Here is a 25,384-nt window from a genome sequence, read left to right as displayed (position 1 = left end):
TCTGAGCATGACCGCCTGTGGCCTGCTTATCTTGGAATGAGGCGACGGGGAAACCCTTCTCTCTAAGCAAAATAATTTAGTGATTTCGTTGTCCGTGATAGGAGCGTCCCTGTGTCCGGGGAGAGAGTCGCCCGATCCGAGGGCAGCGCCGTCAGTAAAGCCACGCGCAGCCTCGTGGGCAGACTCGTTGAGGTTCAGAGAAACCCCAGGCCTGTCGTGGTTGGTGTGATGGCTGCAAACGCGAAGAAGCGTACGACCCTGACATTTGCTGCGAAATTGGAAGTGATACAGCGCGTTGAAAATGGAGAAAAGAAAGCGAGCGTCGCCGAAGCTTTCAACATCCCAAGGAGTACTTTGAGCACTCTGCTGAAAAATAAGAGTGACGTAAAGGCCAAGGCGGAACAGAACCAGCACTCAGGCGCGCGGCGGGTGCGCAAAGCAGCCTTTGAAGACGTCGAGAACGCGCTGTACAAATGGTTTATCGACGTAAGGGGCCGGAATATTCCTTTATCGGGACCAATGCTACAGCAGAAGGCCAAGAACTTTGCGTTCATTCTCGGCGCCGAGAAGTTCACTGCTTTCGGCATGCGGGTTTCGTGACCCGCATTGAAGAAGCTTCCGAGGAAGCAACCGAAGATTTGCCGTTGGATGGCACAGAGGAAGAATGCCAGCTTGAAGAAACCTGGAGCCAGTTCGAGCGCTTTGTCGGTGCTGAGCCACAAAGCATGTGCATTGAGTACTTCGTTGGCGGTGACGACAGCACCGGAACAGTGGCGGAGTTAACAGACGTGGAGATCGCTGCAGAAGTGACTGCTGAGCGGCCAAACGAAGACGCTGCCGAGGCTGATCCAGCAAGCGCTGATGTCGCCCCACTCCCGACTGCAACTGAGGCTGTAGCTGCTTTGGCCGTTGTACGCCGCTACTGCGGCGCAATAGAAGGGACCGGCCTGTCTCTTGTGGACCGTTTGGACTATGTTGAGGACGCCGTGGTCAAACACGCGGTTGCCAATATGAAGCAGGCTACGCTGCTTCAGTACTTTCAGCGAACTAAATAAATACTTTGTTTGAAGCTTCATGTGAGTATCTATTGCGCCACGATTGGTTCATTGATTGATTTGTGCTAGCTTTTGACGCGTTTTCTACGTGATTTTATATATCGAATTCCGGCTATATCGAACTATTTTGCGATCACCGCGCTGTTCGATATATCGAGGTTCGACTGTATGTTACTCAAAAAACTAGCATTGAGGAACACGTGTACGTAACCAGTTATACATGTAATAGGAACGAACGGAAAGATAACAGTTAGCGATCTAGTCAAGAAATTATGCAGTTGTGTGAAGAGATGCACTTACACCATATAAGATTAATAAAAAATTTATTTTGGGAACAGAGCATGACATATGTCCACATAACGGCGACCAACAAAAAACTGTAAGGGGCTGGGGGGACGCGGAAACCAGCGCAATGCAGAATTTGCGACGATTATCCACGCGATGATAAATTATTCTATTTACGCACCACTGCTTCTACTTGTGAGGTAAATTCGGATTTCGATTTTGGTTATAGCAGGACCAAGTCGGCTTCATTCAGGTAGTGTGAGGGGGAAGAGAAACAATACTTCAACGTGTCGTTGTTTCACATGTATTCTGTTAAAGTGTACGCATGTCTGTTGCGTGTTTTTCGAACCTCAGAAAATGAAATGTGCCTGGGCACGTCTATCTTATGGTTATTTTTTATTGGAAGATAACCAATAACCGTGAATATTTTATACAAACCTGTTCACGGCATTCAATTGCTACCCGAACGTCCCAAATGCTGTTCCGAATGGCTTCGTTTCCTGATCTTCTCTGTCGAAAAAGGTCAGTGGGCCTTGGGCCCGTGGCACTACCTAGAGCGCCAGCGAGTACGTATATGGTAACAGTCACTGGACGACTATTTTCCCTGCTCGTACGACGCGACGCAGACGCTTGCGAAGGACCAGATGAAAACGCTGTCCAGTCAACCGGCGTCCGTCAACTCCGGCACGATTTACGCACATTGGCTTCGGCAGGACAGCCTGGTGGCATTGGCTTTGGCATACAGCCTGGTGGCATCGACTACAAGGCGGCGAATCGGAAGGCGTGCTCCAAGGAGGCTGCGCCTTCCACTCGACGACCGCGAGAATTGACGAAAGCTGCAAAGGTGACCGTTGCGGTGAGCGTGCACACGCCGGGCAGGCGCACGACAGACGTTGTCCGCGTTGTTCTACTTGTGGGAACCGGTGCATTGTCTTTGATGAGGCGAAGCCCTGCTACCTCCGTGGGCGGCAAGCTTACGGAGGCCACGTCAAGCACAACAAGGACCAGGGCTTGTTTCTGTACAGGTCTTACAAACGAAGAACAACGCGCCCGCCTTTGAGCACACCACGAATGACACGCTGACGACGCTACCAGAAGGTTGCATGCAGTTTGCTTACGTTTGCTCCATGTTTGCTTACGTGGCAGTAAGTGCCGGCGCAAGCATCACCATGCTGGGCTCAGAGGAGTGCTTCGGAGTGGTCTTCCTCGTGATCAGGGAACTGCACAAGCTCGTCGACTTCGGTCCGTGGGTGAAAGACGTACGAAGCCACGGCCGCCTACTTCGAGGTGAACGACGAAGTGGTTCAAGCACTTCTCTGCACCGACATGGCATTACCATCTCCAAACTTGACAGCCGCAAGGCTAGGGAGGTAGGTGCTCTGTTCGAGCTGATTTTGAAAGGAAACAAACATTGGACGTCGCGTAGGCTATAGGCGTGCCAAGGCGGAGTCGTCGTAACCACGCGCCATATTCCACGTCTGTATCACGCAGACCGAAACTTGTAACCAGGACATCCACTTGTAGAAAGTGAATTCTTCGGCATGAAGCGATGAAGATAAGCTTGTCCGCCTTATGGCTATTGACAACTACGCCTTCTGGAAGAATTCGGCATGTATTAAAGCAATAGCGTTAAGGGCCCCGTGTCGGAGAAAATCCGGTGTCGGCGTCGGTGGAGTTGTCCGTGAGCGAAAATTTCCGTATATATTTATGTATACGTATATGTCACGCCTTGCTATATGACATGTGGTCTACGCGGGTTATATTGCCACACCGTTCTGTCACCAAGTTGCTCATACCTTGTCTTAAATTCTTGACAAAGTTATTCCTCGGAATTTTGTGAAAGACAGCCCACAAACAAATGTCATGCTACAAAACACCGACAAGCGCATGCCCTTTATGTTAAATCTTCTCAGACTTAAATATTAAAAGTGCGAAACAATAACAGAAACCTGAAAATTACGTAATTTTTTTGGCGCGGCTGTGCACTACTTCCGGGATCGGCACACGCGTTTCTACCAGAAAGCTCGCCTTCGTGCATAGCGTTCGTCGTGAGCGCTTCTCGTTAAACATTACGGTTACACAAGCTGCAGTTGCCGCGAGGCGTAAGGAGCAGTCAGAGATGTTTGAATGCCTTCGCGTTCTACTCTAAGCGTCCTCCAAGTTTGACTGTCTAACTGTGCGCACATGAAAACGATTTATAAACGTACTACCTGCGTTGGAGATGCTTCTGTGTGTGCGCTTGTGCACTGCACACCATCCCGTCAATTCTCTGTATGCGTGTATATAGGCCAGCGCGTGGAGCGTCCGCCGGGGACATTGAGGAGAGCCAACGCAGTTGAAGCGTATAGAGCCCCTCGGAGCTCGCAAACAAGCACGCAAATTAGTGCTCACGAAGCCGCATTTTATTGCCAAAACTACCTAACCGCTAAGGACAAGACCGGTTATTTCGACATTGCGCCATGTCGCTCAAACAGTATGCGTACCTCGCAAGGACGGCTCCGTTCAATGTAAATTGCACCCGGCCTAGCACTTAGTCGGCTGCGTCAGTTTGGTCGAAACCAGTCTTTTTTTTTGTTCAACTGGCGCACGAACGGCGTGCCATACACGGCAACTTGAGTCGCGCGCATATATTCCAACGCACGCTGTATACGCGCGCGACCCGCGGAGGCCGCTGAGCTACCGGAAGCGCCAGTTCGCGGTGGTGATTTGAGTCTTCGAAGAGCGGTACTTGCGACGTCGGAAAACCACTTCGGAGACGCCCAGAGCATTGCGCACACACCGCTAGAGGGCTGGAGCTGGGCGCGCGGGAGGGTGTTTTTTTTACCCACTGCCGAACGGTAACTGCGTGCTTGGCCTGATGACACGTTATTAAACTGGCTAGCGGCGGGATGGAAACTGGAGGCAAGAGGGCGGGACGAGGAAGAGATCCGAAGAGAATAGTGTGCCTCGGAGAAGAGTGGACGAGCGAGCCCGGAGCTCTGGTGAAGACTTGAATTACGAAAAACTACCGCCAACGTGTTTTGACAGCCGAGGTCGATCCACGGAAGAATCGGACAAAGGACTCCACGACGCCCGCGAGGTTTTCTTCGGCGCACGCGTGTACAGGATGTTTTGCTGCACTGAGATTCCGTGCACCTGTACACTGTATTTCGCGTCGCCTCTGTCTTCTTTAGTGTTGCGCAAGAAATGAGAGCTTTGGAGAGCGTCAGGAGAAGACGACTGAAGTCATGTGCACTCGCACATGTCGGCGCTCACTCTCGTCCCTACTCATATGCACACCCGCGTTCGTAGGAATTTCCATTCGTAATCACCGGCATCCAGTCACACTCATACGCTCGTGCCCACCTTGATGAAACACAGGTCCACCTAGTGGCACTCATTCACATACGCATTCGCGTCCACTCGCTGACAGCCACCCACGTTTATGCCCCGTCAAATTCACTCTCAGTGAATTTCGTTCGTGCACATGCTCACGTTAACAGGCACTCACTCCCGTTCATACGTCCACTCGCTCTTTTCGTCACGCACCAATGAGTGTGGAGCGAATGCAAGTCTGTCTACTCGTGATTGAGATATGCCAATCTGTGTTATTAAGTGCGGCTTTGCTCATTGTTCTTTGTTTCTTTGATTTTGTTGACATTGTGGCGCTTATGAGAGTTTATATTTTAGCTCATTTAAGACGCACTTTAGTGTTCTTTGCCACCTGAGTGAGTGTTGATACGTAGATTTTAGGCATTTTCAATTTTTTTTTTTTTTTTTAGCGGAGGAAGTGGACGTAGGCACTCACTGCTTGCTGAAGTGTCCCGAGAAAAAAAAATTGACAGCCACTTAGGTATCCTTACGTGATTTGAATGCGAAAGTATAATGGACCTCTTTAAATGATTCGTTACGTCCATGATACGTGACGTCATACATTGTCACCTTTCCTTCACAACTCTCCCTTAGTCCACCTTGCTCTAATTTGCACCAACCTTAATCCACTCTAACGTCCTATGCGGTGTGACGTGTGCAATGACGCGCGCACTGGTCAGCCAGAACCGTGGAGCCGCCGTGGCGTCGGGGAAGCGAGCTCGTCTCGCGCCACGGAGGCCCGCCGTCAATGTGACGTCAATGCGACGTTAATGCGAGCGTTTTTTTTTGACACGTTTTAACGATGCGCCGTCGGCCATTTTTGGTACCATCACTCGGTCACGCCGCCGTATGTATACGGCGAGTGCCATAGATATAGTACACTGTAGGACACATTTATATACATATATATATATATAGGGGTTGTCTTCAAAGTTCAGCACGCAGGACCCGACGTAACATACGAAGGAAAGAGACGACGAACTTTTTGGAAGACTTCTCTTACTTAACGTTTTCGGCTGGTGGACCAGCCTTCGTCAGAGTACAGTCTCTGTACTCTGACTGTACTCTGACGAAGGCTGGTCCACCAGCCGAAAACGTTAAGTAAGAGAAGTCTTCCAAAAAGTTCGTCGTCTCTTTCCTTCGTATATATATATATATATATATATATATATATATATATGAACGAGAAGAAAGGGGGTTAACCGAGGGACCCGATAATTATTAGTCATATAATGAGAAGCCAACAAACACTGACACCAAGTACAACAAGGGAAAATTGCATGTGCTTAATAAATGAAATAAAGTAATGATAAATTAATGGAAATTAAAGTGGATGAAAAAACAACTTGCCGCAGGTGGGAACCGAACCCACAACCTTCGCATGTCGCGTGCGATGCTCTACCAATTGAGCTACCGCGGCGGCGTTTCCCCATCCACTTTCTTGGGTATTTATGTGTACTAGTAGAACCCTGGGAGTGTTAGCCAGCGCCCCCACTCACAGACCTTGGCGGCGGACGTGGAACGTCTTTTTTGCCGCAGGCGTCACGAGAACGTGATCTTTTCGGGTGAAGGCAACTGGTCAATAAACCCACATATGCTACCTGAAGGCATCAATGTTGCCGGATTCGAGACCCTCGTTATGTAATGAACGAGAAGAAAGGGGGTTAACCGAGGGACCCGATAATTATTAGTCATATAATGAGAAGCCAACAAACACTGACACCAAGTACAACATAGGGGAAATTGCATGTGCTTAATAAATGAAATAAAGTAATGATAAATTAATGGAAATTAAAGTGGATGAAAAAACAACTTGCCGCAGGTGTGGTTGTGGGTTCGGTTCCCACCTGCGGCAAGTTGTTTTTTCATCCACTTTAATTTCCATTAATTTCCATTAATTTATTTCATTTATTAAGCACATGCAATTTCCCCTATGTTGTACTTGGTGTCAGTGTTTGTTGGCTTCTCATTATATGACTAATAATTATCGGGTCCCTCGGTTAACCCCCTTTCTTCTCGTTTATATATATATATATATATATATATATATATTGCTAACTTGAACCAGCGAGAAAGAAGCATACACAACGCACGGGGCAAGGCAACAGGGCGATTGATTGCAGGACGAACTGAAGTTTATTATTAGAGCGAAGCTCCATTTTGGTACACAGGCGCTATCTGTACGCGCACTGCAGCCTGAAATCGGAAAGGGCAACGCAAGCCCGCTCTGGGCTTGAGGGACCGTATACGCGTGCCTTCGATCGAGGCCGAGCCCGTGCGCGCCTCTTGCACCAGCGTAGCCGTCGGCAACAACCCGGGGAAGACGCGTCTGATATCTTACACACTCTGTGAGCATAAGGAATGCCCGAAAATCATTCTATTATCCAAGGCTCTTGTATACTCGTCCAAAAGTGCGTTCACTCAGGCACCTGGCGGAGTGAGCAGGCGGAGAGTATAGAATAGAGCTCGTTCGCACGAGCAAATAACACCCGCATAAATGAGTTATCGACACCCTTTGTTCATGGTGTATAAGCAGTGAAAGCGTATGCACCTCACACGATTGGATGATCGAGAAGTAAGACATTCTACAAAGTCGCGTTCTACTTACAGCTCGGTAGCCATGACTAAACGCTGCACGCCGCCGCTGCAAGCGCTGCATTGTTACCAGTGCCTGCACACAGGCTCCGAATGATTGGGGAACGTGCGGCTGCTTCCTTGTGCTCGCAGCTGTTGATCCATAGCACGTGTATCGGCTCTGTTATGTAAACAGTGAAGATGTGCGTCGAGACGGAAATTTAGGCTGAACCTAGCGGGGACTAACGTCTTGCGTTATATTTGTAGATAGATGTACTGTGAGAAGCTGGCCGTCGTGGCTGGGGCTTGACTAGCTTTCTGAACCCCATATATATATATATATATATTACCTACAAAGAAACTTCGCCGTTTGACCTCAAAGAATTGTTCACTGAAGTGCCGGCCTTATATGAACATTTACAAGACCTCATAGTAGGAGACAGTTCAGTTTCACAGTCTGTGTGTGTCCTCTCCCACCACCAGGAATCTGGCGTCTCTCGGTGGTGCTCTTCCTTCGTGTAATTGTCGTATACTTCGCTATCACTAATACTTCTTCGCCTTTTCGGCGAAACTGCATGCCGCCTCACTGTGTCTTCTTTTTTCATTTTTCTTTGAGTCCAAGTATAAGCGCCCCTGCACACGACTGCTCTTGATTCTGATTTCGAGTGAACCCGGCTTGGCCTCATTTCGGTTACTGAGTGAATTATACAGGGTTCCCCGACTATCATGCGCCAAGACTTAAAAAAAAAAAACAGCAGTTGCGTTCCTCGAAGAAAACCTAGTGCATATTGTTTCCAGTACAGTGGAGTAGCCGCCAGTAATTCTTTCGTTCCGGAAATTTAATTCGACAATTCCAATTAATTATCTCATTCGAGAAGTACTGTCCTAATTATCAAAGTGTCAACGAGGCATCTGTAGCCACCCTCAAATGACATCTAACTGCTGTGTTTTCAGCGATGTACTAATTGCGTGCCATTTTTTCCGACTGGCAAACAAACCTCACGAAATATGTGAAAAACACCACGTGACTGCGCTCCTACCCGCATCATAAAGCAGCGCCCTCAAATAAGCTGATTAAAAGCAATTGCATTGCCTGTCGGCAACCCAAAGAAACAGCGGATAACTTTGATAATGGTACGGAAGGAGCGCCAACAGCAGGTTTCGCGGCTTTGCAGCTATTGCTTCCTCTCTATGTCACACTTACCCCCGTATGCAGAAATGCAACTTAAGTTGAAGCACATGCTTGACTTGATTTAGATGACGCCTGGCGTTAACGTGCCCAAAAACGCTCACTGCGTTTCCTTCGGCGCGTTCCCGATAGGCGTCACTCGGATCAAGTCAAGCATGTGCTTCGACTTAAGTTGCATCTCTGCATACGGGGGTTTATTATCCGTCTCTCAAGGTCGACTGATCACATTGATAACAAAAGCCCCTTGATAACGCAGCCGAAGCGCCGCTCTGACCACACACGAAAATGCGAAAAGTAATGTAGTAGGCATAGAATTTTTAAAAATCTCGGCTTTGCTCGCACCTCATCGACAAAGTGCGCGCGCAGCTATATTTCGCGTCAGGAACTTGCTTCGGACCTAAGCCAGATTAAAGAGACGGTCTTATTTTTCATGAGAGTGTATACGTGCTACAAAAACAGGTTCGCGGCAAAAACAAACAAAAAAAGCGAAATAAACAGACTGGGAAGCGACCCACGAGTAGAGAAAAGGCAAAACCGATGCGTTCAAGAAAATAAACAACCACTTCTAAATGAGCCGAACTGGCCTGCAACCAAAAAAAAAAGAAAAATAATGACAGATTTCAGTGTGCCCTTATTAGGTATGTATTCGTAAGCTCCGTTGTATACACTAGTCTAGAGGATGTGTTCGAATAGGTCTCCTTTTTTGCAGCTACGCAGTACTGTGTCCGTTTTATCACATCTTCAGTGGCTTTCTTGATGACCGACGCTCGGATTCTATCCGTTATCCTTGTCTTGAGCTAATCTGACGTCTGTCTCGATCATGTAAGCACGATCTTTCACATAACCCCAAAGAAAGAAATCGAGTGGAAAGGGATCAGGTGACCCAGCTGGCCATTTTACAGGCCCGTGCCTTCCTATCTATAGCGCATGAAAAGTCGCATCCAACCAGTTTCGTGCTCGGCGTGCTGCTGTGTGCTGGTGCTCCATCTTGCTGATACCACAGAAGTGGAAGACGTGACAGCAGGACTTCACTGAGAAACTCATCCCCCACCCCTTTAAGGATTTCATCCGCGTAACGCTGTCCAGTCAGTGTGTGATCGAAGAAGATGGGACTGATTATAACACCGGCGTAAATTCAGAACCCCACATCGAACGACCACTGGTACTGGTGCCGATTGCACTTTACCCGTGATAGATTGGAGTCCCTCCAATAGTGTGCATTACGCAAATTTACCTGGCCATTTCTGCGAAAATTGGCTTCATCTGTGCACCTGATGTTACTCAAAAAGTCCGGTGACTCATCGCCCTTTGTGAGGACCCTATTCGAGAATTCTTGACGATTTTCCAAACATTGGTGCTGGTTAAGGTGGTACAGGTGAAAGGCCATCATTTAGAATCCTCCAAGCTGATGACTTGGAAATTGGTACCTGGGCGGCCACGTCCCGCACGCTAGCATGAGGGTTTGAGGCCATAAATGCTAGAACATCCGCGCGTAGGCTACGACTCAAAGATGGAGTCCTAGCGGCGGTTTCTTGAAGCTGCCGGTTTGTCTCAGGTTTTCATCATTTCTGATAGTCGGCGTGTTTGGTCTATCGCCATACTTCCATGACTGATATATATTTGCGGCCATGCTCTTGTCATTTGCAGCTCCCAAGGCAACGACAATTTTTACTTTGCTCATTAGAGAAAGACATGGCGACTGGGACGAAACAACACGAACACCCGCCGTGGTTGCTCAGTGGCTATGGTGTTGGGCTGCTGACCACGAGGTCGCGGGATCGAATGCCGGCCATGGCGGCCGCATTTCGATGGGGGCGAAATGCGAAAACAATCGTGTACTTAGATTTAGGTGCACGTTAAAGAACCCCAGGTGGTCAAAATTTCCGGAGTCTTCCACTACGGCGTGCCTCATAATCAGAAAGTGGTTTTGGCACGTAAATCCCCATAATTATTTTTTTTTAAACAAGACGAACCTTTAAACATTAGCACTGACGTTGTCAATTCGCTTTTTTTGTGTGTGATAGGTTTTGTGGCAAAAAAAAAAAAATAGAACCATCCGTGCACTTTATCTACGCTCAGACAACAGCTATCACACCTTGTTTCCAACTAACAGCAAACGCGATGTGTTACTTCGGCCGAGGCTGGCAGATAAGGCACTAGCTCGATCACGGTGTTTTACAGGGAAGCTGCATATGGCTAGCCGATTCATCCGTCTGTCGCCTGAACGCCGAAAACTCCTCCGGTGCAACCCATGCTAATGTACAAAAAAAAAGAAAGCGAAAAAGAGGCGCGCGATTGGCTGCGCCAGTATGCTGAAGCAGCCAATCGCGCGCTTCTCTATAGTGACGTCATTGCTCTCCGTCGCAGCCAACGTTTTTAGATTCTGAGAACGTTGGTCACAGCAGAGCGGGCACGCAGCAGTTTCCATCAGGCTCCGAAATGGGTGGGTCACACTTCATACGTACTCCTGAGGAGCAGGCAGCCTTCGATCAGGAACGCCGCGAGTAGAACCGGTAACGAGCTCGCGTACGCCGTCCCTATCCTGCAGCCCGGACACAAGAACAGGCTCGTGCAGCCGAGCGCAAGCAGCAACTGCGTACCGAGGATCCGGCAGCCTACCAAGCCGCCATTTAATAAACCATCGGGATTAACCCAGTGATAAACACCGGGGCCGAACGTCTCAGCTTCGCTGGTTAACCATCTGTACGCAGTGCTTGGGCGGTGTTTTTTTGCTTTATTTTCTTTATTTCGTTCTGCATAACTCTGGGGGAGCCTGTTCAAGGGCACTGCTTTATGGTGCAGGTGGGAGCGCAGCCACGTGGTATTCGCCATATTTCGCAGGGTTTATTTATATCAGTCGTAAAAAAATTAGTACGTCGCTGAAAATACCGCATTTAGATATCATTTGGCTGTGCCTGCAAATGCTTCATTGACACTTTGATAATTATGATAGTACGTCTCGAGTGAGATAATTAATTACAATTACATCATTTAATTTCAGTAACGAAAAATACAATGGCAGCTACTCTACTGTACTGGAAACAATATGCAGTAGGTTTTCTTCGAGTAACGCATTGCTTTTTTTTAAATCTTGGTGCATGGTAGTTAATTGGGGCACCCTGTATACATCTATGACCTAGGCATGAAAGTTACGATGGTTCCATCTCTAATAAATGTAAAATATTAGAAGTGTTTTTTAATGAGTCGTTAGCTTTGCTTATTCGAAAGAGAAGCGAGACTGAGATACACATCGTTGACGTGCATTTCACACGTCGTTGATAAAAGACATTGGCGAAGGGGTAACTAAAGTCTACATGTTTTTTTTTTTTTTCATGGTCAAAAAACCACGCAAAGCATTTTGAAGCGAGGTGAACATACAGCAACATATTGGTTCTCTAGGTATCCATACCTTTAGAAATAATTTTTAATTGGCTACATCCATCTCTTTCAAAAATATAATAAACTTTGTCCCGTGTATATATTTAAATGTATTGTGTATGTGGATGGTGTTTACCGTGGAAATTTAAAACAATGTTGAAGTGAGAAAATACGAATGCGGAAGCCGCCGCTGGCGCTGGTACTTCTAGTGCGCTTGTTCTCCTATTGTCGGGATTTGCAGAAATAAAGCAAAGTATGAATTAAAATCCACGCGCGTTCGCGCCAACAATGATGCAGTAAGCCATTAGCCAACATTAAAATTTGAAGTGAAAAGGTGGAGGCAAGTCAAAAGAAACCTCAAATGATGTGGGTGACAAAACTTCGGCAATGACACGTTAGGTGGCGGTGGGGGTGGGGCGATAGGCTACGGTATCTCCGGGGGGGTATCAGCCCCCCCCCCCCCCCCGGATAACTCCGGAGGCGGCTCGGGCCCCGAAGCTCCGTTGTCTGCCGAGTGCGTTGCCTGCCGGCGCTAAACTTTGCTATCGCTGTCAATGCTTCACCATTCGGTCGAAACTGCACCTTTATTTTTCTGTCAATAGAGCGTGTGAAAGACAGACAGCATGTGTAATTATTCGATATGAGGCTCGAAAGGAATGCTGGCCATTGTGGAAAGCTTCCTCTAAGAGTTGCTTTCGGAAATTAGGTGGAAGTGTTGTGTCCTCGAAGATACGTCGATGGGAGAGAGGTCTGACTAAAGCGAGGGGCAGGCCAAGCTTTTCGGAATTGAAAAGGCGACGCGCACGCAAGACGAATGACATTTCGCGGGACATTAGGTGATATACACACACGCGCGCGAGAGAAAGGATCGACCGTGGCACCATCAAGGGTGCGCTTGTGTGGATATACCCACAGGCCTACAATTGGGCCATTTCCGGTTTTATCGCCGAATGCCGGGTTTCTCGTTTTCCCTTTCCGCTTCTGCAAGGTGCGCAAACGCACGCCCTGTGAAGAACGACGCCGTGCGCCGCGATGTTTGGCTGCCCCGGCGTGCTGCGTAAGTCACGACCGGGCCAGCCCTTCGGCAGTATGCGGCATGCCTCCGCGCCTGCGTCCTTGGCGGCGAAAGCTGGCCGAGGGCGGCAGGAGCGCTCTCCGAGGGCGCCGCGGCCGCTGGCCTGCTGCACGTATGCGAACTCCCGCCCCCTAGCCCCCTACGAAGCTCTTCACCGCGTTGTGCTACAGCACCCTCTGGGATCCGCGCAGGGTCGCGACCGCTGAGGCGGATCTGGCCAAATGACAGTTTCCGAGGGGACGACAACTGCGCAGTCGTTGCCGGCATGCGGACGGTCGCGCCGGGCGACGGTCATTTGCGTGGACACTGGCGGCCGCGCGTGCGTGCGCGCATGCTGGTGCCTGGCGGTGCAGCAGCGCTGCGGTGCCCCCTCCGGACGATGCCGTGCCGGGCCGTGCGCTCCGCCGCCACCACTGCCAATGGCCGCGGCGCAACTCTCCAGGGACCGTCTCCTAGCTGACTCGTTGCGCAACGGAGCGCGGCGACAACAAGCAGCGCAAAACAAAGAGGGAAAACAAAGCGGCGCACGCACGGGCGGGAAAACGTCCTGCCTCTCTCCCTCGCCCACAGCGAATCTCGGATGCCAGCGAGTCCCGCGGAGAGTGGGAGCGGGGGTGCCGGGGCGGGGGGGCCGAGGGGGGCATTACTTTTCCCACCGCGCTCGTCGGTTTGATAGGCCCAGCCTAGGCCGGCACGTCTGCCGAATACGGCCTGGTGGGAACCACGGCTGCCAGCGATCGGAGCCGCAGCTGCCGAGCGAAGTGGGACCGCGCCACATGCTAGCCACTGCGGCAGAAGAACCGAGTTTCGCGGTTGAAAACGGCCCATAGCAGGATTCCGTGCGCGTTCGCAGCAGGGCGGCCGATCGGCGGTGCGAGGAGGAGGCTCCAAGACTGCTTGGCTCAATATCTGCGGAGAGGGTGAAAGCGCTCCACACTATGGCTCGGTGCCAGAAATGGTCTGCCATGCCTTTAAAATGACGCATACGGTCATGAGGAAACTCGTAGAGGTAATTGACGTGCGTTGGCATGCAGGTATATAAAAGGCAGGCATATTTGTGAGTTAAGCCGCATAACCGTTACCTATAAGCTGCGCAAAGGAATTAAAAACAATAAAAAACCTGAGTTGCTCTAAACCCCTGTCAAGAAAGTTTTAAATCTGCTCGTTGCCCACCTGTCGCGTACCATAAATCGGTGGATTATCAGAGGATTATCGAGCAAATGAAGAATGGGTATATACAGCAATAAAACGGGCGGAAGACGCGATAGAGACGGGGCCAGCAAGTGGGGGGGGGGGGGGGAGGCACCTCCCGAACAACCGTCCTCAGTTAGCTCGCGTATGAATATATAGGTCATCCGTGCGCTTACGGGTTTGTGTGCCCCTCCTCCTCACTGCCTTTCAATAGCCTCCATCTCACTTTTAGCTATTCGGAATGCGCATTATTAGGTACCTTCAACGTTTCTTTGCTCCCTTTTTGTTTTTTTTTCAATTTTGTAAGAATCGGATCAGCTTTCTTTTTTTCAACTTCAGATTTCCTCATTCTGATGAAACAGAAGGCACTCGCTGATAGGCAGCCGTACGTGACATGTTTCCTGTCATCGTTCCGAACACATCGTAATATTCCGCCATCATTATCGTATTCATCGTCCTGTTAGTTCTGATAGGCCCACGCGGCTGCTAGGACCTATAGCTCCGGTTGGCTCAAAATGGCGCAATTGCAGAATCTGACAATATGGCCGGTTTGTAATGTGTCCAGAATAGTAGCCCCGGTGTGGAACGAAATTTCAATTATTTGCTCCGACTACTGTTGATCAACAGGTCCAAATGGTTAGCAGAAGTCACTAGCTGTACTTTCTGTAGGTGAGAAACCGCTATAAGCGCGACACACGTAACGAGAACAATGGCACCTAGCGAATGAATGTCTGGTCGAAAGGAGTTGGTCGACTGCCATAATATAGGGAGAGGAATATAACACGCACTTATGTTTGGCAAAACTTGTTGCTGGGCTATTTGGTACATCATAGCTGGTGTGAAACAGACGCGCAAGAGCCACGGAAGAGACGAGAAAGAAAATGGCGTCACTCGCAACTATATTCACAAAAAAGTAGCGTAATGCATAGCCGTTCCGCACATGCGCAAACCACATCGCCTCAAACGCTCATCAAATTACACCAGATAAGGAGATTCCCAGAATCCTTCTAATCTAGTGCAGATTGAAAAAAAAAATCGTTTTCGCCGACGAATTCGTATTCGCAAATTTCTGCTTTAACGCCGATGAAAACACTTTCCAATTCAGTACAGTACCGGTCTCCTATACCCAAAACTAGCCTCAAAATAACTGCCGGTGTCCGCATTTAGCTCGATCGCTCGCTCGCTCGTTCACTCACTCACTCACTCACTCACTCACTCACTCACTCACTCACTCACTCACTCACTCACTCACTCAATCACTGGAGCATTGCGCTTCGAGTTGTCGATCAGTTAGTTCTCACTATGCCACCTGTTCGCCTTCTGGCTATAGCTTATTTGGTGCAGAGCGACTGACCAGAGAAGATTAGTGGTGCTGGTTTCGATACCCGAACAAGGGAGAATTTTTTTTTTTTAATTGCCAACCCACATGGCTTCTCATAGTATGTAGCTACGTTGTGTCAGGTGAATGAGAACGTTCCTTATTATGACATATTCCATAACGTTGTGTCCCTGCATGGGTAAAGCGGCCCAACAAGTACCGAAAGAAAGCACAACGCACGCTAAAGAGGGCTGCCAAAATAATATATTGCAGCATAATATAGCATAGCAGGTAAACAAGAGACGAGGAGGCAAACTTTTCAGACGCTGTGTGAATCATACCAAAAGCTCTCCTCGGAAGCAACTGCAGAAAGAAAAAACAAGAAAAGAAAAGAAGAAAAGTGGTTTCATATTAGTGACACATAAACAGCGTTAAATTTTACCTATGCCTGTAGTCATAAGATGTCTGGCTGGCTTTAAAAAAAAAAAAGGAATTTCTTTCTTGGAGATATTACCACATAGACACTCAAATGTTTTCATAGCTTCGGAAGTGTGGCGGAAATGAGGATGGCAGACACACCAGCCCTATTTGTGCAATATTGCCAGTACTGTCACCGCAACAAAAACTGTCAGGATATCGCACTGTCCCCCCCTTTTCTGCCAACGACCTCCAATCTTCGTGGCAGGCATGAGAAAAAAAAAAAAACTACAATGTTGTTGCATTGCGAGTACTGCACATTTCTTGATCTGTATAATGAGAGGTGATTCCTAGGTTTCAAGGACCCCATAATCATTCATGTAACGGTGAAAAATTCCATGCACCTTTTCAACTGCTCTACTTACGGGAAGGTGAAAATTAAACGGCTCTTGGGTCTGGTCGTTCGGCTGCTTGTCACGCGCGTTGTCCGTTCGTGTACCGTTTTATCGGACGTGCACAATTTTTGTTGCTCTTTTACTTCACATCTAAAGTGCTGCAAGAAAGGATTCCTTCAGTGAGTAGTTTGCTGGGCCAGTTGGTGCAGGGTGAACGTATAATGGTTTCCAGCAAGTACGTACGCAAACACAAGTAAGTAGGAACAGACAGGACAACGCTGGACAGGACCCCCCCCCTCCCCCCTCCCCCCTCCCCAAAGCGTTGTCCTGTCCGTTTCTACTTACTTGTGCTCGCGTCCGTACTTGCTGGAAACCATTATAAAGGATTCCTTGTAAACCGCCTCCATGTGAATGAACAACAGCTGGCAACTCGTCTCACTATGTCTTCTCATAGCCCGTGCGTTGCTTTTAAACGTTAAACCCCGCAATTAGATTTGGTTCGTCTCCTAAAATAAGAAGTTCTGTTACTATTTGCGATCGGTCGCCCACGGCAACCTAACGCGTAGCGATGTTTGGCCGCACACCTCCACGCGTTTCTCCGAAGCCGCGCTCGGATAGCCGGCCGCCGTTGCCCGAACGCGCAACGATGCCGCTGTGACGCAAGCACTGCCCTCAGCTGTCCTCCTCTCATCCACGGCTGAGAGGCCAACGCCAGCGCCGCCGCCGCCAGCGCCTCCACTCGCCCAGGTGGCTCAGCCAGTCGGCTCGATTCCGAAAGTCGGTTCCCAGTTTGAAGTTTGAACGGGACGACCGGTGTAACGTGCGCGGCGGTGTCGGCGATGGAGGCTCGCGACCGCATGTGAAGACCCCGTGATCAGACGAGCGGAAGACTGAGCACACCTACGAAGCATGATCTGAGACGGTGGACAAAAGTCAGTGCCCCTTCGCGACGATGAAGTACCGTCCGACCTGGGCGTCGGCAGTCCTGCTATGCTGGCTCATGTACGGCTTCTCGCTCGGCGGCGGCCGTCCCGTAGAGATCAGAGACAGGCAGGTGTTCGACTTATCAAGCAGCCCGCATCGAGTGACGCGCGACATCGTCGTCGAAGACTCCGGTGAGCTGGTCATCGAGCCCGGCGTCGAGCTGCGCTTCGCACCAGGCGTGGGCATCGTCGTCAATGGAGTACTCAAAGCACAGGTATACGAATTTCCTTCTTCGCCGCTGCTCCACGCAAGGTCTCCGTTGGCGAGCCACCGAGATAGTAGTATAGGAGCTTATCAGTGTGGCACGCACGTGAAACGAACCGCCGAGGGACCTCTGTTCTCTCGTGGTCGCGCGTTCCTTCGACCTGAACTTTCTCACTTGCTTCTGGGGTTGTTTCGGTTTTCTATTTCTTTAACTGTTTCCCTTCGTTGCGGCGTCACTATCTTTCCTGCGGGAATGAACGCCTGGTGAGCGCTCCTTCTCGAGAGGGAAGTTATTAGCTGCGGTGCCCGAGTACTACAACCTTGGCGAGATTAACCGGTCGCTCCGAAAAACCTTTTTTCTTGCGCGCGCGGTTGGTCACTCATTCAAGGCGATCAACGGCTGTTACGTGCACGCGCCGCTGCAAACTGAAGCAGAACGCGAATGTTTGCAGGACGTAGGGCTGTTGAGTAAGGATAAACGAACAAAACTGCCCTGGTATGGAACTATTCGAACGGCGGAATTTCACGTGTGGAGTTTTACACGTAGGAGAGCGCATCGTCTAGGAATGAAAGATCAATGCTTTATTTTCTTGTATTGCTCTCTCGTTTCCAGAAATTGCTTGCGGTGCAGCAACGAAATGTAAATTCCTCAAAACGCGCGCGTGATCTCATCGTTGTGTCGCATGTGCGTTCTTTTCCACCGGGTTGGCAACTTGGCTCCTAGTAGCCAGGAAGACCAGGGACCTGAACGTTCGTGCTGCTGGTGCATCGACAACCGGTCGGCATGCGTTGTTTACGTAGAGCGATTGCAGTTCAAATGCATGACCTCGGAGTAAACAAGGGGCTATCGCAGAAGGAGTTCAGTGTCAAGTTGCGCGTACGTGACCTGTCGCTCTGGGCTAAAAGGGTTCGACGTATCCGAATGATGTGTATTGTGGATGCTGCAACGCACTGTGGTCGTAGCTGTCTGTTACTCCGGTGCTTTCTCTTTTTTTCAAGGGCGCCAGGCGGAGTCCGCGCATCGCGCACTCCGTGTAGAGTGCAAGACGTGTGCGCGGAACGAGGTGGGCGCGATCGTGCGCCCACCCAGTTGCAAGCAGACTGTTGCACTCTGTGGCTCGCCACCGAGTCGCCCAGGTGTCGGCCGTCAGGCCGTCCTGGAACTCAAGGGCGACGCTCGGTGGGCGATGATGCGCTGGGATGAGCGTTCATACACCAAGATCGGGAATAGCGATCGGACGGGGCGTTCCTAGACTAGCTGCCGCCCTGACCGTGGAGGCAGGGGCGGCGCGCCGCGCTGTCGCTAGCTGCGAGCGCCTCAAACTGGTTTGGGGAGCTGCGAGCTTCCTCGGAGCCCGTTGCCCTCCATAGGCTGCGCCCCGGCCGCTCGCCACCACCGCTGCTTGATCGCTGTCGGGGCCCCAGGCCCCGGTGGAAACACGTTCGTGCCGTGACCCCTTGACGTCGCCAAAGCCCGAAGCTGCAGCTGCACGAACAGCTCCTTGTCAAGGGCCGTGCATGCTGCCCGCTCGGTTGCCTTGTCCGCGACTCGCCGCTGTGCTCGCTTTGTTTCATTTGGTCGCCGCTCGTCCTAAACAGCCTGGAGGCGTCGTCACGTGCACGCTGACCAGACGCCATGGCGACGTGCTGGAGCCGTTCGGGCGATGCTCTGGCGCCAGGAATTTAAATTCAGTGCACTTCCAGAATTTGTCTTGCAAATATCGTGAACTTGAGCTCAGTGTGGCTATAGAGGCAGGTAGTTATCTCTGCGATAGCTACTTAGAGAGCTGAAAGGTGCATTGAAATACGTTAACGTGCCATTAATAAGCGCCGTTTGGTGCGCAAACCAACGACTACACTCAAAAACAGCTGCACCCTTTGGGGTGTATGTCCCACAAGAATACACTCTTATACAAAAGGTACACCCTTCGGGGTGTATATCTGCCACACAACGATAATCGTCATCTGCCTTGCTTGCGCTTCCTTTCTTGAAAACGCCGCGCCCGCTACTTTCCTGTCGAGAACGCTATGTCACGCTGATGACGCACTCTTAAAACGGTTGCAACCTTTGGGGTGTGTATTTGTCCCACAACAATAATCGTCATCTGCCTTGCTGGCGTTTCCTTTCTTGAAAACTCGGCTCTGGCTACTTTCCTGTCGAGAATGCTGCGTCACACTGATAATGCGCATGCCGTTCGTGACTGGGAAGTACCGGGCTCGCAGCATTAAAGAAAGAAAACGCGGGCAAGACAGATGACGATTATTATTGTGGGACAAGATAAGCCCCAAAGGGTGTAAATTTTTCTAAGAGTGTACCTTGGGTTTTCTGAAGAGTTAATTTGCCACATGCATATGTTGTAGCTTTCTCCTTTCGACCTGGATAATTTTTATTTACTCTTCTAATGTCACCCTTACAAAAACAATGAATGATGTCCTACACTCTTAAGCAAAATTACACCCTTTTGCCACACAACGATAATCGTCATCTGTCTTGTCCGCATTTCCTTTCTTTAACGCGGCGAGCCCGGTACTTCCCAGTAACGAACGGCATGCGCGTTATCAGCATGACATAGCATTCCCGACAGGAAAGTAGCGGGCTCGGCGTTTTCAAGAAAGGAAACGCAAGCAAGGCAGATGACGATTATCGTTGTGTGGCAGATATACACCCCAAAGGGTGTAAATTTTTTAGAGTGTAAGAGTGTACACCCTTAGAAAAATTTACACCCTTTGGGGCTTATCTTGTCTCACAACAATAATCGTCATCCGTCTTGCCCGCGTTTCCTTTCTCTAACGCGGCGAGCCCGGTACTTCCCAGTCACGAACGGCATGCGCGTTATCAGTGTGACGCAGCATTCTCGACAGGAAAGTAGCGAGCGCCGGGTTTTCAGGAAAGGAAACGCAAGCAAGGCAGATGACGATTATTGTTGTGGGACAAATTTACACCCCAAAGGGTGCAACAGGTTTTAAGAGTGTAGGCGCGATGCCGCGTGACTGTGGTTCGTGCACTCGGCACACCCGTAATCCCTGCTGGCCTCGTGCATTTCGTGGCCACACGCAAACACCAACCAAGCCAACAACGGCAAATGCATGCGATCTTTACTGAGGCCTAGATTTCTCATCATGAGTAAGCTCAGCTATGCGCCTGACACGTGGAAACTGCATGGCCTAAGTTTACACCCTTTTTTTGTGGACGAAAGAAAGGATATACTGGATGTACTATACAGGCGCCATATATTGAAAGGATAAAATTTCCTTCGATTCACTTCATTTCTTATCATCCGTACCGCCTAGTTGTCGATACCGGCGATAGCAGTGGTGTGACTTCGTGGGAACCTATATATAGGACAAAAGGTTAGAAAGAGTGTAAAGTGAAAATAACTTGCAAAATAAGACCCCAGGGGCGGCATGTCGTAACGATTTCTTCTCTTTCTGTTCTAACTATTCTTGATCATCCGTCGTGCTTGCTGGCCGATCGCGAATATAATAGCGGCGTGGCAGTTCGCAAGGCAATGAGGAAGTGTGAGCAGAATGAAAAAAACGAAGAGTCCAGTACGGCCACCGGGCCCTTTCAATGATATACGCATTCCTCAACGTATAGGTTTATGAGACGCAATGCACGTGTTGACTCACGAACGCTCGTTGACAAACACAGCCGTCTGTGTACTTTTCTTCGTTGTATGTACCGCGGATGAAATGACATTTCGTTGTGGAAACCGTCGCGAAAGGGAGTATATCGAGGACATCTGGGTGGCGGTGCATACTTTCGACGCCGGCCGTGTAACGGCAAGTTGGGCGTTCAGTTCCGGCAGACCGCGCAGAGCCCTTACCGAGCTGTTGGCCCTGTTCGTTCGCACCGTCTGTTTCCTATGCGCATGCGCGATTGCGCCGAACCCGTTTCGTTTAATTACCGGGTGTGCGCCGCGCGTACACTGCCTGCATGTTAACGCGTTAGTCCGCAAGCCTTGACTAACATGCATTGTCGATACTAACATTTAGCGCGGGAACAGGGGAAGTTGTGTTTGCCACAAGCAGCGCTAATTAGACTGTTCAAACTACCTTTGTTTTCTGTTTGCTACTAACATTTCCGTGATGGTGTACTTTTCTCGACGCTGGGATAGGCGCATTCGGGATTGCTATATGTCACATTTATTGCGGCTAAATTGTTGAATGAAACAAACACGCTGATTTTGCGAGCTGGGTATGCGTGTGTACATTTGCTCGGTGAAATATTTTCCGCCGTTATTGGCAAGCTTCCTTCGACTAGGACAGTTTACTGTACACTGCAGAGCAAGTGCCGTCGTCTATATAAAAATACTGCATGCTCGACGGAGAAAAGCAGAGGGTAAGACGCGCGCTATATACGACACGGGTGTGCGACGAATGCATGCCGCGTTATATGCGCCCTGTCAAGGCACTCAGCAAAGATAGCGTCTCCTATTTTCCTCTCTCCCTGCTGGTCTGACCGGAATTGTGAACAGTCACAAGCGCACAGATAAGTGCCGATTGCGCGTCGTATACTTGCAGGCTTGACTTCGGTCATTTTTGTAATGTCTTACACTGGAGTATTGTCTGTCGAAGCCGAAGGCAAGCGCCTCGCCTTACGGTGAGGGTGCCCTGCCAAAACGAAACGGAAGACGTGCTCCAGCTTCTCGCCCGCCACCCTTTTCCTGGGCTTTCGTAATTGCGATGGCGAAGACGCGTTCTTGTGCTCGCGCTGCACATAGTCAGTCGAGGCTGCGCTTTCTTCGCCAGGCCGGGCGCAGTCAGCGAGAATGCTTGGCAGAAGCAGCCGAGCATGCAACGTGGACGCGTATGCTGCCAAGAAGGAACCACTTGGGAAGCCGTGCAAGTTTGAAACGCCAGGGCGGCCCTATAGCTGATCAGAATGCGAACGCACGTATGCGCCTGGATAGTGGCACAGCACTCCTCGGTTGGCGCTCGGCGAACACGAAACGCTCGTGACCACCTTGCCCTGTCAACTCCTCTGCCTTTCCGTGCTACCCTATAGCTCGTGGTTCCCCTAATGTTAAGTTAGGCGCGCCTAGCTCTTTCGAACGAGAGACCCAACACGTGTCGCCTGCGCGTACGTGTACCCGTCGTCGTATATCGGAGCATGCGTTTGCAGCAGCATTGCCACCACAATATAACTAGACTGTATAGTTTCAGGCACCAAAAATAATTATTGCCTTTGAGTCCGACTTGGAAGATCGGTTTAAAAGGAGGGCTATTTTTTCAACAGCAATGCTGCATATATGTATATGTATGCAGTATGGAACCAGATGCGATGGTCGAACCTAAACACGAAGACAACACGATAATTTCTTTCTTTCTTTCTTTCTTTCTTTCTTTCTTTCTTTCTTTCTTTCTTTCTTTCTTTCTTTCTTTCTTTCTTTCTTTCTTTCTTTTTCTTTATTTAGTGTTGCCCCTCGAATAGTATGTATACAGCATACACCACAAAACCATGTCGCAACATTATCTGATTTACGTGTCTTCTGGCGAAGACGGAGCCGCGCCATGACACTACATATTCTACCACGGAGCCACATATACACCGCCGTCTGAGACGGAACGCCGTCTGAGACGGAACGCCGTCGACGTATCCGGAACCCAGAGGTGACTACTCCTCGATCGAGTCGCTTCTGATTTCGCCCCCGTCATACAGCGCAGCAGCGCTCCGTCCTATAAACGCGGCCACGTGGCGCGCGCGCGCATGGCTTCTTTGGGCGCCCGGACACGATCGGACGCGCGTTCGTGTGTGTGTGTGTGGGTCATCCGCCGGCGCGATTCTTTTTTGGCGTCTTCGGCCGCCCTCGTCCGGTGCCGCACTCAGTCACGACGGAGCCAGGCGTTGCGAACGTTTCCACAAAGGCCCCGTGACCGAATCGCGGTCGGACCGCGCGTATACGCTCGCGGCCGCTGCCCGTCTGCTGGCCTGCCACGCACTGCAGTCGGGCCGCTCTACAGTATACGGGGCAAGCATGTCAGAAACTCGACCGGAGCACCCGGATTGCGTCGAAGGTCAGGAACTCGACTCACGACGAGGCATTCTTTCTCCATATGGTTGGGATGCTTTTCCTGTTTTTCTTTTTCTTTCTTCTTTTGCACGACTTTCATGAACCCTGCCTGGCATTCAATCTTTCTGGTTCATGCATTGAGCTGATATTGCCGTTTTTTTCTTTTCTTCCACTGTGGGGTTAGGCAACGTGCTTCGGGCTGCTCTGTTACACACTTCGTTGGAGACAAAACGCAACAGCGCGCGATCGTGTTGTGCATGGTGCGAAGCGTGGAAGGGAAAGGGAAGCGCTAGACTCGGTGTAAATCGGGATAAACGACTACATTCGTCCTTTCATTTCATACGCATCTGTCGATTGCAGCATGAACGTTGTTTCCACCAGCTTCGGATTTACAATTCACTTCAGAAACTTGAGCATGCAAATCACGTGTCGTATAGAGTGGCGGCGTTTTTGTACCGCGCCGGCCTTATGCCAGACCGAGCACACTCCTTCCTGCTCGGGAAAAACCCGGATTCCTGGCTCGCTTTTCTGTCGGTCGTTGAAACTACAGTCGCACCCCAGCAGACGAAGCGCCACGAAAAGGAGTGAGCGAGTTCTGAATTTCACTCGGAACTCGCTTGCTTAAGGACGTTCCTTAAGATGCTTTCGCTAGCTGTCTCTGTCGTTGAAGCGTCCGGGTCTTACACATAGATTTGTCTGAAAGGGGTGGGATCTATGCACGCATTGTGGCTTAACATCGTGGCTCTTCTCGGGCTCTTCTCCGCCTTGGCGATCGGGGAGTCCGTGTGGGCGGCGAAGTGTGTCTGCTCAGTGACCGCAATTTCATCTTTGACCTTATTATACCTGACCAGACGAATTTCGCTTCAAATCTAGACATATATTGACTGCGCCGGTGCATTCGCTCGGCAGGGTCCATGAGCGGATTTGTGACGGGCCAACCACACGAGTGCGTCGTCACGCCTTCCCACGCGTTTGCGCGCTATACTATACACGCTGCGCCGCGACTGCATTGTTATAACGCGAATATGTGTTGCGGAAGCCCCGAGATCCTCGTCCCGATATATTTTTTTTTCTTTGCACTCTTGGAGGGAGGTATCCGCGCCCAGTGATCAATCTTCGTCTATGCATTTCTCCCCGATCGTAGACCGCTTCCGGCAGACGCATAGGCTCGTGAAGACGCCTGCTGACGCGCGGTTGAAGCGCTCGTGTGGTTACCGCTTTAGTCGCAGCCAATACTGTATATACACAGACCATGATGGCTGCGTATGATACAGTGCATTCCCCTCTTGGCGTGAAGATCTCGCGTTTATGTTTTTTTTTATTTCTATCTTTATAGTTTCAACAGTTTCGCGTTATTGTACCGTATACGTGCGTGAAGCCCTCGTGTAAGTTGCTTGCGTGCATGCATGAAATGGCGAGAAGTACGTCGTCTCCATTTGGCAGCGTTGCCTCGCGTCTTTCGTGTTTTCCTGTCTGCTGTAGTTCGCCGGCTATATGCAAGCAGATTGCGGATATTTTTGTCGCCGTGGCCACAGAACGACGAGTTCGAACAAATGGCCACGTTACCTGTGCATTGAACGCGAATTATAAAACCACCATGCAGTATTCCCTGAAATTGTCAGCATGAGCGCGTTTCAGTCGTATGATCATTACTGTCCAGATAAAAAAAAGAAAAAGGAAACACGTGTATGTGTTTGTCGTTCTTTTATACCACGATGTTTCGCAACATAGCTCAACTACCCGTAGACGAGGGTCGAAATGAAAGTCTGCGCCCTATAGACGGATTTCTTTTTCTGGTGACTCCGCTGCGGACCATGTGCTGCGCGCGCCCTCGCACCTTCGGCGTTGTTGGGCGCGGCGAGGCTGCGGGAAGCAAGGAAGGCTTCCGGCGCGCTTGTAATGCGAAGCCGCTCGAGGGAGAAGAGAGCGTCATCTGCATCACACGCGGTGCTAG

General features: G+C 50.1%; 2 protein-coding genes across 2 annotated transcripts in view; both read left to right on the top strand.

The window, feature by feature from the left end:
• Positions 1-473: 473 nt before the first annotated feature.
• Positions 474-1,037, top strand: LOC135906613 (uncharacterized; the record flags this gene model as incomplete). Its single annotated transcript, XM_065438065.2, has 1 exon — positions 474-1,037. A coding segment is annotated over exon 1 (564 nt), but the record flags the coding sequence as incomplete, so codon positions are not given.
• A 15,943-nt stretch (positions 1,038-16,980) lies between these two features.
• Positions 16,981-25,384, top strand: part of bark (protein bark beetle) — an 87,907-nt gene continuing 79,503 nt past the window's right edge. Inside the window, exon 1 of the mRNA XM_065438188.1 lies at positions 16,981-17,426. Within this exon, the coding sequence (XP_065294260.1) occupies positions 17,181-17,426 (246 nt within the window). The 5' untranslated portion in view covers positions 16,981-17,180. The remainder of the gene's footprint in view (positions 17,427-25,384) is intronic.

This window comes from Dermacentor albipictus, chromosome 1 (genome assembly GCF_038994185.2).
Source record: "Dermacentor albipictus isolate Rhodes 1998 colony chromosome 1, USDA_Dalb.pri_finalv2, whole genome shotgun sequence".
In the NCBI taxonomy this organism is placed as follows: Eukaryota; Metazoa; Arthropoda; class Arachnida; order Ixodida; family Ixodidae; genus Dermacentor; species Dermacentor albipictus.
This window is presented reverse-complemented; position numbering and strand designations above follow the sequence as displayed.